The sequence below is a fragment of the Hemicordylus capensis genome, chromosome 6 (assembly GCF_027244095.1).
Source record: "Hemicordylus capensis ecotype Gifberg chromosome 6, rHemCap1.1.pri, whole genome shotgun sequence".
NCBI lineage: Eukaryota > Metazoa > Chordata > Lepidosauria > Squamata > Cordylidae > Hemicordylus > Hemicordylus capensis.
Genome location: NC_069662.1, coordinates 81,326,770 through 81,343,724, shown reverse-complemented (window position 1 = coordinate 81,343,724; position 16,955 = coordinate 81,326,770). Strand labels below are relative to the sequence as shown.

The following is a 16,955-nucleotide window of genomic DNA, read 5'->3' as shown; positions in this document are numbered from 1 at the left end:
CTCCCAGTGGCATCTGGTAAGCCACTGTGTGAAACAGGATGCTGGAATGGATGGACCATGGGCTTGATCCAGCAGGGCTGTTCTTATGTTCTTATGTCCAGTGAGAGGAAGACACTGGCACAGACCGTTGCTGAAATCCTATATCAGATTTCCTATAGTTGAGAAAGGCATTCCCTAGGAAGGCATTCTAGGAAAGGTAAAGGGGCCTTTCACCGATCAGGCGGGCAGGGGGAAGGCAGGGTTAAGCCTACCTTCCTCCACAGACGATCCTAGATTAACTTCAGCTGTGCCACTGTGCACACAATCACCGCAGCAGCTACCAGCATGGTGTTCCAGAGGCCAGGGGAATCGCACAATGCTCTGTGCAGCAAGCGCTTGCTCCGTTAACCCTGGCTAAAAGCTGGGCTTGAAAGCTGGGTTTGGTGCCACAGCAGAACCAAGATCAACGTGGATCCTGAGGTTCTCACGGGCATCCTGGGCTTGGCTGCTCATGAGAACTACCTCAGTGTGTACAGCTCTGTAAAGGAAGAAAACATTAGAAAATGTAGCCTCAGTATAATTACCTGAAATAATTATAAATAGCAATAATACAAAATTTATTAAACTGGTTTTTAATTTCTCAGTGGCTTATCTTATAAGTCCAACGAACACTTTTTAAAATACTATGTCAACACTTTCAGAGAGATCCTGCCTTTCTTTGTGAATTTTATATACTGGAGAAAAACTGGAAATCTGAAAATTATTCAGAGATGTTATCTATCTCATTACAATTAAAGGATTATTCATCACCCATTTGGTTATTAACTGTAATATAACACACTGTGAATGTAATTCTTTTTTCTGTTGGAGTAATTTCCTTTGGGGGAGAAAGACAGAGGCCATTTTCACAATCAAAATTTACAAAATATTTAAATAGCTGATGTATTATTAGCTAAGTACTGAATATTCCAACAATGATTATTTCTAAATATCTCAAATGAAGTCAGCTTGCTGGACTTGTTCTCTAATTAATGCACTCTCCTTTGTGGGCCATTAATGGCTGTAAGCACTACAGAATTCTAATAAGCTCTGCATTGGTTGGAAACCTCATCACTCACATCAACAGAGGTTTTCCCAACAAAAGTAGCTTGACTGGTGCCTGTTGTTCTTAACATCGTGAGCTAGGCTTCATAAACAAACATGAAAGGGTGTTAGGAGAGCACCTCTGATCATACCCAGTCCAATTTTGAGTGCTTGCTTGGTTTGGTAAGGAGGGTGACTACCAAGTCATCAACTTGCAGTATATTGTGGGGTGCTGTGTGCCCCATCCAGGGGCATAGCTATAATTGAGCGAAAGGGTTCAAAGAACCTGGGGGCCCAGCTCCTGAGGGCCCTCTAGCTCCATTCCTCCCTATTTTCTTCATTATCTCCCTCACTCTGGGGGGCCACCAGAGAGAGGGATGAACACGGGCCCCCTCTCCCCTAGCTATGCCCCTGGCCCCATCACTGTTTGTATTGTTCTCAAAAGGGGTAACATTTAGTGAGGGCAGGTAGACCACTTCTTTCCCTTTGTGTTTAAGGTTACATGATTTTATTCCTCAGAAATACTAATATTCCTATACAAGACCATTTGCAGATATTTTTCCAGAGGAGGGTAAAGTATATACATATAAATATACAAATAAATACATCCACTGCTCCACATGAATCTGGGTTGGGGTGGAGCTATACCCTTTGGCCTCGCTGCATGGATGCCCATATTCTTGTAACTCACTGGTTCTCCAGTGGTCTAGGTACTGTACTTGGTATGTATGCCAAAGTCACAAATCCCTCTGCTTACAAATAAAAAAGTGATTCTTCTGCACTTAGTTGGAGAGGTCACATGCAGAAAACAACTGATTGAACTAGGGAGGAAAGGAATGCAATATCACTTAAAGCCTCCAGACAATTTAAAAAGCACGTAGGAGTTACCTGATTTATCTGTGGATTAGATGCAGCATGCAGAAGAAAAGTGGCCCTTTCTGTGTAGTGCCCTTTCCTAATTAATGCCACTCAGCAGAAAGCATGTTAAATGTATAGTAACAATTTATGTATTCTCAAGTAGAAATATATTGTAGATCTCATTTATGTATTCATATATGTATGTGAGAGAGAAACAAAATTCTGTGGCAAATGAAAATGAAACAGCCATTGATATCCACTGTTTTCAGACAACACTTTAACTGTGTTTTAAGAGCATAGTAATTAGGTTTCTAATTACCCTCTTAATCACAGATGTAAGGCAGCGATTCCAATGAAATATCCGAAAATGTGATAGTTGTTTTCTTAATTGCTTTAATTGCACTTCTTTTAAAAAAGAGATCTTTTTCTTCAAAATGACTTGAAGATCAATAGTGACCAAGCAAGTGGTCTGTGCTATGAAACACCCTGCAATTTACAACATTTCCTGCTGTTGGGACCCACCTGTAGGGGTGTGCAAGGCTCCGAACTAGTCCGGATGGGCACGGGGGGGTGGTAGCTTTAAGGGCAGGGGGTGGTACTTCCCCCCCCCACCGCTCTTCCTTCTCCGGCGCTGTGGTTTTAGACAAAGATTCTGGGGCGGCAGCGTTCCTCCCTGCTGCCCCTGGACCCGTCGTTAGCCTGCAAGTGCCGAAGTAAAGATCAAGCATGAGCCCGTTCGTCAACATGTGATGTCTGCGGAGTGCGCGCGCGGTGGCGGCAGGTGCACACGCACGGCAGAACGGGTGCATGCGTGATCTTTACTTCGGCACTTGCAGGCTAACAATGGGGCCAGGGGCAGCAGGGAGGAATGCTGCTGCCCCAGAATCTTTGTCTAAAACCACAGCGCCGGAGGAGGAAGAGCGGCAGGGGGGGGTAAGTACCACCCCCCTGCCCTTAAAGCTACAACCCCCCTCCATGCTGAACCGCTGGATCGGATCAGAACCAGACCGGTTCGGAGGCTTCCAGCATGGCCTCCGAACCGGTTCGGGCACATCCCTACCTTCCTGCTGTTGGGGCCTTCATTGTTGGGGCCTTCAGCTAATGACAATGGTCACAGTTAGTGACAGATTTTCAGGGGACTAAGTCCCCCTTAAAGAATAACAATTTCCTAAAGTACATCATTCTGAATATTTTCATAGGACATTGAAATCATGCAAGACTTGAGTAGAAGAGAGTTTTCTGGGGTGGAGTGGGGTGTTAACTGAGCAAAGAGGCACTTTTGTAAAGTGGTGATACTCTTCTATGTATCAGGGGGAGAGCAACTGGTCCTATCCAACCCCAGCACAGCATCCCTCCAGTGGCTGTTGCTGGTGTCTGTCTTATGTTTCCTTGTAGACTGTTAGTCTTTTGGGGACAGGGATTCATTTTATTACTTTATTATTGTTTTATCTGTGTAAACTGCTTTGGAAACTTTTGTTGAAAAGCAGTATATAAATATTCGTTTGTTTCTTGGGGGGGGCATACGATCTCCTTCTATTGGTATCTTATTAGCATAACCACCAATTCTTCTATATAGACCTACCCTAATGAGGGCCAGCTTATTGCCTTGCACCACTAGTGGTAAAGACAGTATGCTGCTCCTACTCCCTCACTGTCCATCCCCATGCCCAGAGTCAGCATGATGATGTTACCCCACCATCTTTGCCAGTCCTTTTGCTGTAGCCCCTCTCGCACCGCAGGCATCCTGGTTCTGGCCTTGGCACATGCATGGAGGCAATTTGCTTGTCCTCCACACATGGGCAGAGGCCATATATATCACCAAATTGTGTGGTGATGTAAATGGCCTCCTCACATGCGTCGAGGCAGGAATTGGGCCAGACGCCGACCCACAGTGCAGGGGGGGAGTGGCGGTGGGGCACAGCCACCGCTGCAGAGCTGCTACAATCATGAGATCCAGTAAGATGCCCTCTCACCTGCCCCCCCAACCCATTTTTGATAGGCAATCTCCTCTGGCCCCCTTTGCTTGTAAAGGGGAATCCTTACCTGATTCCCCTTTACAAGCAGGGCCACCGAACAGGGTCAAACCACTCCAACAGCTTGAACTGAACCACCACCAGTTCTATCGGACCGGCTCACAGACCGGGCAGCTTGGTTAGAGTTTGGTTTGAACCCAAACTAAACTGTCCATTTTGGCTCTGTGCACATCCCTAGCCCTGACCCACATGTCAATGAATCCAGATGCTACCCCTCATCCCACTGCACTGGCCTCACCTTTGATGCACTCTCCCCTGGTCTGTTTGCAGCTCAAGCTCTTCGTGCTGGCTATCTTCACTTCATTGTCACTGGTCCCTCCAGCTTATCATTTCAGCACCTTTGGAAGGACTGTGGAGAATTCATATACTGTAATGCAGGTGCATTACTGTCATGCAGGTTCAGGATTCATGTACTGTAATGCCTGTGCTCCTCTAGATGTTGCTACAACTCCCATCCCCAGCTATGCTTTATTGTGCCTGTGAATTATAGGAGTTGCAGTTCATCAACAGCTGGAGTACCACTGGTTGGGAACCCCTGCATAATGTGATTGTGTTAGTTGTTTTGGATAGAAGTTTTGTCAAAGCAACAGTTGCTAGGGACATGGCTTCAACTGGGCTGGTGTAGGAGAGAGAGAGAGAGAGAGAGAGAATGACAGTTGGGGGTTCTCAAAGATTTACAATTAGCTGCATATGAACAAGGAGAGCTGTTGAAGGAAGGAAACTTCAAAGCTCTGTGTGTGTGTTTGGAGTTAAGGGAAGACCAATAAATGTTGAAGGGGGAGTTATGATTCCCAGGGTGAAGTTTCTGAGAGCTTTCTGAGGTGAAAACCTGGATTTCTACTTATAAAGGGTGATTATAGGAATTTACAGACCTGTTATCTAGAAAATAAATAAGAAACAAATTACACTGGGCAGCTAAAGAAAGAGATTGTAAAGAAATAACTTTGTCTAAAAAGGGGAAACTAGCAAATGGAACTTGTCTGGGGGAGTGACTGGATCTTCTCAGTGAAGTCACAGCCATATTGACATATCTGGAAAGCACCTGGAATACCCTGTAAAGGTGTTCCTTATATTCTGCAACTAAAAAAGAATACCCTCCCCCCCAAAAAAGTCATTTTGCTTATTTAAAAATGAATGTTATGGTTTTTACTAAGAATATTTTTAAATGGTTCTAAACTATAGTCAAGGCCCAAACCAGGTACTGGGAAGAAAAGTGTCATGTTTAAAAGAATTCTAGGTGGCAGCAAAAAAGATGGGATTTCATCACAGGGACCAACAACAATAAGCGGAAGCCGGCTGGCACAAAAAGCTGTAGCTACTGTAAACAGACTGCAAGGGCAGAGCACACTGCTGGGGAGGTCTGCAGGGAGAGTGGGTTTCACTTAACCTGCCCACAGATGATTGGCCTCCCTTCCCTGGGACAGGGAATGACCGGCAGTTCTCTCGGCAGCTCTGGGGTTGGGGTACCAGGATGTGCTGCTGTGCGTCATGCCGCGCCCCCCCCCCCGCCCCAGGAGCTCAAATAATGCATCACATGAGTGTGTGGCGCATTATTGGGATTTCCTCTCCCCTGAGTGTGCCAGCCGTGGCTGCAAGCACAGACACGTAGTAAGTAGCAAATAAGCAAACCTACTTAGGCAGGTTTGCTGCTGTGTAGCCGCTGGGATCAGGCCCGATCCTGACAGTTCACATGCACGTGCAAAACTGGGCTGGACTTCCTTAGCCCAGTTTTGCACACATGTGTGTATAGCATCTAGGGGTGGCAAGGGAGCCAGGACAGCAGCACGCAGGTGGATAATTTTTAGATTGTGAGCCCTTTGGGGCCAGGGAACCCTCTTATTTATTAATTTGTCTATGTAAACCGCTTTGGAAACCTTTGCTGAAAAGCAGAATATAAATATTTGTAGTAGCAAGCTAATGCCCACAGAAGGGTACCCACACATGCTCCCCATGGCTGCACTCATGCCTGCGGCCGTCACCTCACCTTACCTCATGGACAAGTCACTCCTGATTCCTGATCCTAATACAGGGTTGCCAACCTTTGTTTCCAAAAATTCTGGGCCTCCTGTGTAGGGTCAGGGAAGACAGAGCAAAGGCAGAGTTTGTCTGATTAGAAGTCGAGTACTTTGGAATTTGACAGATTCAGGGGGAACCAGAGCAGAATCTATCAGACCATGGACAGAATATGGATCTCTCTAGTTTTCGTACCCTCAATTACATACCCTCCAGCATTTCACCAATGAAAATAAGGACTGGTCTGTGAATGTGAAGGGGATGTGACCAAGTAACCTGAGGGCATGGCGTACAATTCTGGCCACAAGCATGACACAAATGGAAAGCAGGTAATAAAATGCATGCAGAGCATATTATTCCAGATTGACAAAGCAGAGAAGTCAAACCCATATTGTCCAACATTTTGTAGCTGAAGATAGCTGAAAATAGGGAGACACTTGTAACAGCTAATTCTCATACCAAGAATTACTGCTCAAAAGCTCCACTCCCCACACGATTACATGTTGCTGGAGGAAGATTCGCTCCCGGCCACGCTGCGAACTGTGCTGGCCAGATTTTGCTTGCAAATGGGGCCCCATGGCCCCGTTTGCAAGTGAAACCAGTGTAGCATTCACAGTGTGGACGCGAGCAATTCTCCCTGCCTTTAAAAGATTGACAGCGGGCTCTCCTGAGAGCATGGGATCTGTGGCAGCTGCCCTAGGATGCTGCCCTCTGATTCTGGCACTACACAATCACTGCATCCTCTCGTGTGTGTCCTCTCTCTCACACACCTTTACACACCTATGTGTTTCTGGCTAAACTAGTTGCTGTTGCAGCAGACCAGGCTGCCTCTTCCCCTGCAGCAATTGGCTCATAACATTTATGAGATGAAAGAACTTTGGGGAAAAATCAGGCAGTGACTTGATAGTCTTAATATGAAAAAAGGTCAAGAAGAAAATGCATAATTCCTCTTGAGGTTCTGCTGCTGCAATCGTTAAATCTCCATGCAATCTTCTATATAGGCAATAATATGCCAGCGTCCTCCAGCTCTAGGCACCCTTTTAGGACACTTGCCATCATTGAGGTATCAAAGCATAGAACATGGAGAATTCCTGATAAAAAATAGTTTGGCTGGTTTGCCAAAGATGTGACAGGAACTCAGCAAAAAGTTCATATACCTGATGTATATGAACAGGGTAACTGTCACCTGTAATGGCACAGAAGCCTGGAGATCAGAGCTCTCAGAGTTTTGGCTTCAATTTATTGAAATGAGTATGTGTGAGTTAATGCACACTTACTTGAAGCATGGCTGAGGAACTCTAGCATGAAGGAATCTGAAGTAGAATGTAACCATTTGACGGAAGAAATAAGGCCAATTCAGATAATACCATCCCCACCCACATGATTAGGAAGGGAATGTACTGAGAGCACACCCATCAGGATGTCCTCCACAAATGTCCTGGCACCCTCTCAGCACACCTCTTTATTGCATGGGATGTCTTTAAAAACAACAACACATTATTAATATAAAAAAGAATATAGACTACAGAATACAGAAAAAGAAAAATAAGCAAATATAGTAGATAACATCTCATATATTGTTTTGTACATCAAACCAGAAAACAATACTCAATCATATCAACTTCTCCTCCTAACCACCTGTGTTCTAATTAGAACTTTCAACCACCAATCCCAAATATTCACACAGAACATCCAACTGAATATCTAGTTATCAGAATTAAGCAGTAATCCAAATTAAAGCAAACTCGCTCAAGAATTCATTAGCAGGGAAAATCCAAATCTCAGATGAGGTATCCAACCCTGTGACAAATTATAATGTATAAAGGGTTCCCAAATAAAGCCAAATTTATCTTCTGATTTATTTTATATATATATAATGTAATCCTATTGACTGAAGCATATTTCCAAAGTTTAAGATGCCACTCTTCTAACATCGGTAACAAATGAGTTTTCCAATAAGAAGCATAAATAATTCTAGCCGCAGTTATCATGTATAAGAACAACTCTGTAGATCCTGTAGATATATAAAGTAATATTTAATATAAAAATCTCTGGAGAAAAATGAAAATCTATTTTTAACATTTGTTTCATCTTACTGTGAATTAATTTCCAAAATTTCTGAGCTTTAGTGCATGTCCACCATCATATACTTCCAACAATTTCCAGGATACTTATTGTCTATCTTTGAAATCACCATTGGAGTAATATACCAACGGAAATACATTTTGTACCAATTTTCTCTTAACGTACCATTCGCTATAAATTTTATGTTCATTTTCCGTTGATATTCCCATTGTTGCATGTCAATTATTTTGTTCATATGCTGCATCCATTTAATCATACTGTCTTTAATTTGTTCTGATTCTGAGTCATATTTCACTAACAACGTATATATCAAACCCAGTACGGGTTTGTCATTTTTAGTTATTAATATTTCAAATTCTGTCAGATCTCTGATATTTCCACCTTGTTTTTGTATTTCCTTCTGTACTGTGCTATTTATTTGTGAATATTGAAACCAAGAAGGCTTACTTGTCTGTTCTCATGAAAGAAGCTGAATAGACTTCATTTTTGTTTTTCCTGTAGTAAAACATTGTAAATTATACACCGTCTCTCTCCAGTGTTCAGATGTTTTAGTATGTTGTTCTTCATGGGGGAAAAAACATTTAATATCAACGCCCAAGGAGATAAAGCTGGGCTTATTCTTTTTTTATGTTTATCCCAAACACGTAGTAAACTACTTCTAATGGAATGACCTTTTATATCCACAGCCAATCTTCTTATATCAGTCCATAAGTATTTATGCAATCCTTCTGAAACACCTGTTTCTTCCATGGACATAATCCAGCCGTATGGTTCTTTAGTCCATTCTGTAATCCATGTAAAACAATGAGCCTGATAATATAATTTCATGTTCGGAAATCCCAGTCCTCCACATTCCTTTGCATCTTGCATTATCTTGAACTTGACTCTTGGCTTTTTAGAGACTCGGAGAAAAGAATTATTGCATGGGATGCCATTGGGTATTGGGATGTTTGCGGAGGGCATCCTGATGGGCATGCTCTCAGAGTATCCCCTTCCTAATTGCGTGGATGTGAACTGTAATTCAAACTGGCTCATAGAGGATATTTGAAGCTGGCTGCCAACCAGCAACTAGCTTCTCTGAGAAATCAATGTGCACATGTGAGCTCACACACATACACACCTATCAAAAGGGGACAGACAGTCTTTGGCAAATTTAAAAGAATGCTGAAATTCACTTATTGGTGCTGCTCCCTTTCTCTTGACCCCTCTCCAACACACTATGCTTTTGTGGGTTTATTCAGATTAAATGAGATAGTGAATATGGTGTAGCAACTCATGTTAAGACCCATTTCTGTGGATCCATTGAAACTATTCACACGATCACTGGAAAGCGGCTGAGGGAGCTTAGCCTGCTTTCCAGTGATCATGGGAACCACCAGGCGAGCCCAGTGCTCTCAAGACAGCTAGCCCACCTAAAACACCCTCCCCTTTAACAAGGTTAATGGAGCAGGCACACCATTAACCTTATTTCCCTGCTTGTGTGCCACTGCAGCTTGCGGCAACACATGAATAGACCCCAGACCGGGAGGCTGCAGCCAGCCTCCCGGCCCCAGGAGTCTCTCCAGAATGCCCTGCGCACTCACGCAGGGCATCCTGGACTTCCCTGCAGCCCCTACCAGCTCCGTGACGGCCAAAGGCTGCATGGCCGCTCATCTGCGGGGAGGGCAAGCTAAGCCTGCTCTCCCTGCCAAACCCTCCCACACGGATTATGTGTAGAGCCTCATTGTGTCTTTTGGAAACTCACGAAAAGGTTCCGGAAAGAGATTGTTGTGTTGGTTTCATTACTTTTTAGGAATGACTAATAATTTCTTATAAATTAATGTCATTGTACAGAGGGCTTCATATCAAAAGAATACCACACTAAATAGCTTATGTTATCTTCCTCTTATGGCAACACAGGAGCAGAGATGCTGGGCTCCTGTCTTACAAAGACCACCTACCTGTCATCCAAGTTATGGTGGGAGACATTTCTCGGCCTGGCTCTGATGCTAAGTTAACTGTGGGCCCTCTGAGATGCCATGGAGACCGTAAGTTTGCTGTTATATGCTTTATGTTAAATGTTGCCTTGTTTTATGACAATTGCACCAAAGTAAAATGTCTTGCCAAGTTGGTTTTAGAAAATCTCTTTCCACTTAAACCTGCTTCTTGGAAAATTAGCCATCCGTATATTACTGGGAGTACTTGTTCATGATGCATATCCACAGACACCCATAGAATCCTTCAAAGATGTATACAGTGGAATTATCATATAACCACCAATATAAGCGCTTGGTTTTATATGTTAAGCGAGGACATTCATCTTTCTTGCAGGGTAAATGAGGCAACTTTGACTATCTCACTAAGTTTATGATGATATAAATAGTAATACAAACAGCAGCAGAGCAGCACTCGACATCTGTGATGCTTCTGAATGCTGCTGTTAATGCCATTAGCATTACTATTTATATTGCAATAAACTAACTTTATCGAGATATAAATAGCAGCATTATGGCTAAATGCATCATTGGGAACGTGGCTTATGGCTGCATAAAGTTTGACATTATTGCTACTGAGGATCATCCATGTTAACAAAGGTAGATGCTGGTGTGCAAACCAAAACTGGCTTTTTCTCTATACATTTGAGTTTGAAGGCTGAACAAGTTCCAGCATGAGATTTTTCAGTTCAAAGTTGAGGAGTTCACTATAAACAGATCCATTTCAAAACAGACCTTTATTTCATATTCTGCCCTAAATTCAGCACACATGGACCGCAGCAACAAGGGCTTCAGTCCCTGTTGTAGCTCTTGTTGCTGTGAATTGAGCCCCACCCCACCCCCACCCTCACCGTTTAGTAACAGAAATTGAGCAGGGCAGCAGGTAAAGGCCTCTTTGCAACATGAATGAAGTCTCTGCTTCCTGTGCTGATAATGTTTGTTTATTTGTTTGTTTGTTTGTTTGTTTATTTGTATACTGCTTACATTGTTATGTATCACTCCCTGTCCCAAAAATCTGTTGGGGGTGGAGAGAGAGAGAGAAAGAGAGAGAGAGAGAGAGAGAGAGAGAGAGAGAGAGAGAGAGAGAGAGAGAGAGAGATTCTAAAAGAATTTTTGTGCAGTTCCAAAATTTGAATCATGCAAAAGTTGTATTATGTTTGATGGTGTAAAAAATGATGATAATGAGTAAAGTGAGTAGTCTAGGGTGGTGTTTCTCAACCGCCGGTCTGTGGAGCGGTGCTGGTCTGTGAGGAGTTGAGAGCCAGTCCTTGCCAGTCCATGAGGAATTAGCACCCCTAAAAAATAATTTTGAGTGGGTGGGGACCACCGCCTCCAGGAGCTCTCTGGAGCTCATTTCTAGGCAGGCAGCCCTTGCTGCTGGGATAACGTTCATTTTGCTTCCTCGAAATGAATGTAATCTCAGCAATGAGGTCTGACTGCCTAGAAATGAAATCTTCAGCCCCACCCCTTTTATACATGATTTCACGCACAAAGGGGGAGGGGCCCAGGATCTGTGGAGCCCAGGCAAATACCAAAACTTCAGCGCATGATATGTCCCACTGTATTATCCAATGAAGCTATGAAACCGGCAAAACTTCTTCATCATTTAGAAACAAAGCACAAACGATTTGTGAACAAACCTAAGCATTTTTTTAATAAGAAAAAGTAAAAATTTGTCACTCCAGAAGCAAGTATTAGTTCAATGATCTACGGTGGCTCATTCATTGATGAAAGCTTCTTATTTGGTTGTGTTGTGTATTGCAAAATCTAAAACACCTTACAGCATCGGTGAGACTTTGATAAAGCGGTGTCTGATCGACATTTGTAATGAGCTTCTAGGATCTTCTGCATCTAAGAAAATTAAAGATTTGCCTTTATCGAATGACACAATGACCAGGAGAATTAACAAACTTTCATCTGATATTGAATAACAAGTCATTGAAAAAGTTAAATTGTCAAAGGTATTTTCATTACAGCTGGATGAATCGACTGGCATTTCAAACAAAGCATTTCAAATTGTTGTGTTATGTGCGTTACATTAACTATGAAACTAATGATATGTCGGAAGAATTGTTATGTTGCTGCGAATTACCACCACATACAACAGGAACCGAAGTATTCAAAGCATTGAATGAGTACTGTGCTGATCTTTGATCATAATAAACTGAATTGAAATTGAATGATTAAGTGGAACAATTTCAACTTGACTGGAAAAACTGTGTTGCTATATGCACAGATGGCAGTGCAAGTATGACAGGCAAATACTTGGCTGTTTTGGCAAAAAGGTGGTCAGTCGCTTCTGAAAAAATGGTGCACACCTACTGTTTTATTCATCGCCAGCACTTAGCAGCAAAGAAAATATCACCAGATTTGCATGAAGTGTTGGCACAGTCATCAAATGTAATGCTTTGAATTCGAAGTTATTCACAATTTTGTGTGATGAGATGGGGTCCGAGCATACTCATTTATTATTGCACACAGATTTAGAGGTGGGTCTCATGATCCGTGAGACCCACTTTTGTTAAAACTGCAGGGAGAGTGGGCTAAGCCCGCTCTCCCCGCAGACGAGCAGGCAGGGAGCCCTGGGTGGCCGGATCGGCCACCCACACGATGGCTGGCTCCATGACGGAGCTGGCGGGGGGTGGTGGGAGCAGGGGCCGCATGGCCCCTGCAAGCCCCAGTATGCCCTGCGTGACTGCGCAGGGCATACTGGGGAGACCCCCGAGGCGTGAGGCTGCTTTTAAGCCTCCTGGCCGGGGGTCTACTCGCATGGCAGTGTGGAGCCACGCCGCGGCTACTCATGAGCAGATAGCCCGGGTTTGTGGAGCGCTCGCTCCACAAACCCAGGCTAAGGGGCGGGCTACGGGAGCATGTTAGCTGCTCCAGAACCACCAGGCTCGGCTGCAAGCCTGGTAGTTCTGACGATCACAAAAATCGGGCTAGGATTTTCCTAGCCCAAATTTTGTGATCGCAAGAATAGCCCCGTACTCTGGCTATTTCGAAGAAATGTTTTGGTGAGGTTCTTTGAATTAAGGAAAGAAATCAAAATGTTTTTAATACAAAAAAGTGTGGTAACGATTACATCACATGCATGCAAAATGCAGAATGGATTGCAAAAGTTGCATATTTTTATCTGATATTTATAATTTGATAAATTCTCTTAATTTAAGATTACATAGCCCACTGACAACAATTTTTACTATGGATAATAAAATTAGGGCATTTTAAAAAATTTAGAATTGTGGATACATCAATCTGAAGGAGGAAACTATGACATATTCGGGACATTTTCCTCTCTAATTTCTTCTAATGAGGGTCTCAACTTGGATCATAATAGCATCAAGATTTTGATACAAAATCATCTCAAATCATTACAGCAAATGTTTGAGGACTACTATCAACCAGGTGAGGATCAGTAAAAGGGCAATATCTATGGGTGCAAGATCCGTTTCTGATGCATAGCCAAAATAATTTGATCATTCAAGAAGAAGAACTGTTGCTGGAGCTGTCATAAGATGCTGGTCTCCAATCTGCCTTTTAATCAATGCCCATAGCACAGTTTGGGATAAAACTCAAGGATGAGTATGAGATTCTCCACAAAAAGGCAACAAAAATACTCCTCCCATTTTCATCAACATATTTACATGAGGCCGGATTTTCACGTATGAATCTAATTAAAACTAAAACACGCAACCAAATTGATGTTAATCATTGTTTACGCTTGGCCCTGATAATTACTGCGCTGAAAATAGAGCAGCTGGTGAAAACTAGACAAGAACAAAGTTCACATTAATTTAATATCTTGTGTGTATTTTTTATGTGTATGTAAATGAAATACAGTTTTTTGATAGCAGTTTTTATTTTATATGTTAACTGAAGACATATTTGTTCACCCAAGCTTTAAAATAGATTTATAATTTTAATACTTAATGTTTGCTCTCAAATTATTTTAATGTTAATTATAATAGGATTTTAATTGTAAACTGCCTAGAGCCACAAGTTTTGGGCAGTATAGAAATCTGTTACATACATACATGCATGAACTTAAACTTGAAACCCTTTTACTAACTGCTGGTCCAGGAAACTGCACAAAGAATGTACTGGTCATTGATTCCAAAAACACTGAGAAACACTGGTCTAGGGTCCCTTAGAACCCAGACACTGGTCAAGCATACTCATTTCTCCTCCCCCAGCCAATGACACTTCCCACAGACTCCATTGCTACTCCCCACAGAGACTTTACCGATAAATATAACACTCTTCTGCAATGATGCTATCAAATTCCTAGTTCATAAGATTTTCTTCCACTTTGTGTAGTCTTCTAAATGTCATGGAATGTGACAGTAGGCAACAAAGTATGTGCATACAGACAAGAAAGATACACAAGAGTGTGTTTTAGTGGCACCTGCTACATGCATTAATTCTGATCACATAGCATTGTGTAGTTCTAAATTTTCCTTTTAAAAAAGCTCTGGTTTGGTCATGTATGTTCTTCACTCATTACCTATTTGTTTCTGGGATCAATTTAAGGTGCTGTTTCTCACCTTTAAAATTCTGAATTGTTTGGGCCTGGGTCCTTTAATGACGATCTCCTTCTGTATGTTCTCTCCTGTGTGCTCTGATCAACATCAGTGGTCCTGCTTCAGGTTCACCTGGCAACTGAGGGGTGGCGGGTGAGTACAAGAGACAGAGAGGAGCTTCACACAAGAAGTGTGAAGCACCGTATAGGGGTTCGCGGGGTTCGCGGGCTTGACCAGCTCTCCCTGCACACGAGCAGGCAGCTCACCTTGGGTAGCCGTATCAGCTGCCCACATGATTACAGGCTCCATCACAGAGCCAGTTGGGGCAGCGGGGATTGGGGACCTCCTGGCCCCCAGAAATCCCATCATGCCCCATGCAAATGCATGGGGCAATCTGGGGAGCCCCCTGACACCTGGAGGCTTAGAACATAAGAACAGCTCTGCTGGATCAGGCCCAAGGCACATCTAGTCCAGCATCCTGTTTTGCACAGTGGCCCACCAGATGCCGCTGGAAGCCACAGACAGGAGTTGAGGGCGTGCCCTCTCTCCTGCCATTACTCCCCTGCAACTGGTACTCAGAGGCATCCTGCCTTTGAGGCTGGAGGTGGAAGGCTACAACAAGGCTTGTTGTAGCCTTCCAGTCAGGGGACTGCTCTTGAGTCGCCACAGCACGGAGCTGTGCCACAGTGACACACAAGCAGCAAAATGGGGTTAGTGGTGTGCATGTTCCGCTAACCTCATTGCGGGGGAAGTTTTTAAGAGGGCTGGCTACTGGGAGCCGCACGTCTCCCATTGCAGCACACGACCAGCCACAACCAGGCTGGGCTCCTTTAGTCTGGTTTTGGCTGCTCATGGGAATAGCCTCAGAATCATTTCAGTGGTGGCACTGGCATTATGGAATATCCTCCCCAAGAAAATCTACCTAGCCCATTCTTTATTTTTGATCTGCCATTGCGCTTTCAGTAAGCTTTTGATAGAAGCTAATTGAACTATTGAACTAATTGAACTAATTGATCTGTCTGCTGCTGTGGAAAGGGCTGTAACCCTCTTTCTGTTAATATATGTGTTGGGGGAGTTAATTGATGTTTTGGTTGTTTATTTTTACTGTATGGCTTGCTTTTGAATTTTATTTAGAAAGGAAGGTGGGATACATTTTTAAAAATAAATGGTAAATTCCCCATAAACTAGGCAGAGTGTAACAAAAATGACCCATTTTTGGAGTATAGCTCTAAGTGAACAAAAAAGGGGACAAATGTCCCGAGGTCCGCAAAGATGAGGGGCCCACCAACTGAGCAACAACTTGCTCTCTCCTCATGCCTCTATGAAGAAGAAGATGGGGAGGTTGAAGAGCAGGGGCCAATCTTCCCTTTTTGTTACACCAACCTTGCTATGCCCTTGCCCTAAAGACTGGCACAGCCTCTGCAGCTATGTAGGCAAAGGAGCACAACTGCAGCCACATGCCCTGGGTCTTTGTTTGGATGCTCCAGCTAAGAGCCACAATGATGCTTTCACAAAGGACGCTTTCACAATGCCCTCTGGCTTTTTGTTGATCAGTTTTTATTTTTTATATACAATCACTTATGTTCAGCTTCTATTTATTTATAATTTGAATATCTGAAGCTAACTTATATTGCATCACACCATTTGGTCTATCAAGGTCACTACTGCCTACACTGGCTGGCAGCAACTCTCCAGGGATTCAAGAAGGATTTCTCCCCCTCTGCACTACCTGGTGGTGCAGCAGTTGAATCTTGAACCTGTTGCATGCAAAGTATGTCCTCTACAGGGATGTGCATGAAACAGACTTTGTGTTTTGTTTCGAGCTTGAAACAAAATGCAGGTTGCTGAAACATTTCATCGAAATGGTTGACCTGGTTGTTTTGGTGGAACAAAACTCAAAACGTTTTGAGTGTTTTGGCCATAGGGAACAATGGGAAAACCTGAAACACCCCATTGTTCCCCATGGGTAGCTCCTAGGGACACCAAAGTGGGTTTGGTGGTAGGGCATGATGGGTGCTACCTGTCACCCAACCCACAAAAGAAATGCGCAAACAGGTGATTTTAAACAAATTTTTAACCTTCCCCCCAAACCCCAATAGGCTTGCAAGCCAGTGTGAGAAAAGCAACCAGCAAGGGGAAAACAAGCCTCCAAAATGGCACTCAAAACATATCAAATCAAAAGGGACTGTTTGGTTCCGAGCTTGAAACAGGCCCTTTATTTAAAGGGTGTTTTGTTTCTAGCTTGAAACGCTCAAAACAGCTTGTTTTGAGTCAAAATATTTTGTCATCAAAATGTTTTTCACATCCCTGATAGGGGTGTGCATGAATTGCTTTTTGCAATTTGATTCATTAGGAACTGTCCAACAACTGTTGCCAAGTCTGGCCAGACTTAGTGACATGTTGCCCCAGAC

General features: G+C 43.3%; 1 protein-coding gene across 3 annotated transcripts in view; it reads left to right on the top strand.

Annotated features, from left to right (window-relative positions):
* CNTNAP2 (contactin associated protein 2) overlaps positions 1 to 16,955 on the top strand; it is a 1,803,519-nt gene that overhangs the window by 1,500,882 nt on the left and 285,682 nt on the right. For all 3 annotated transcript variants that reach the window (XM_053266196.1, XM_053266197.1, XM_053266198.1), the window contains one exon: positions 9,951 to 10,078. In XM_053266196.1, coding sequence (XP_053122171.1) covers positions 9,951 to 10,078 — 128 coding nt within the window. The remainder of the gene's footprint in view (positions 1 to 9,950; positions 10,079 to 16,955) is intronic.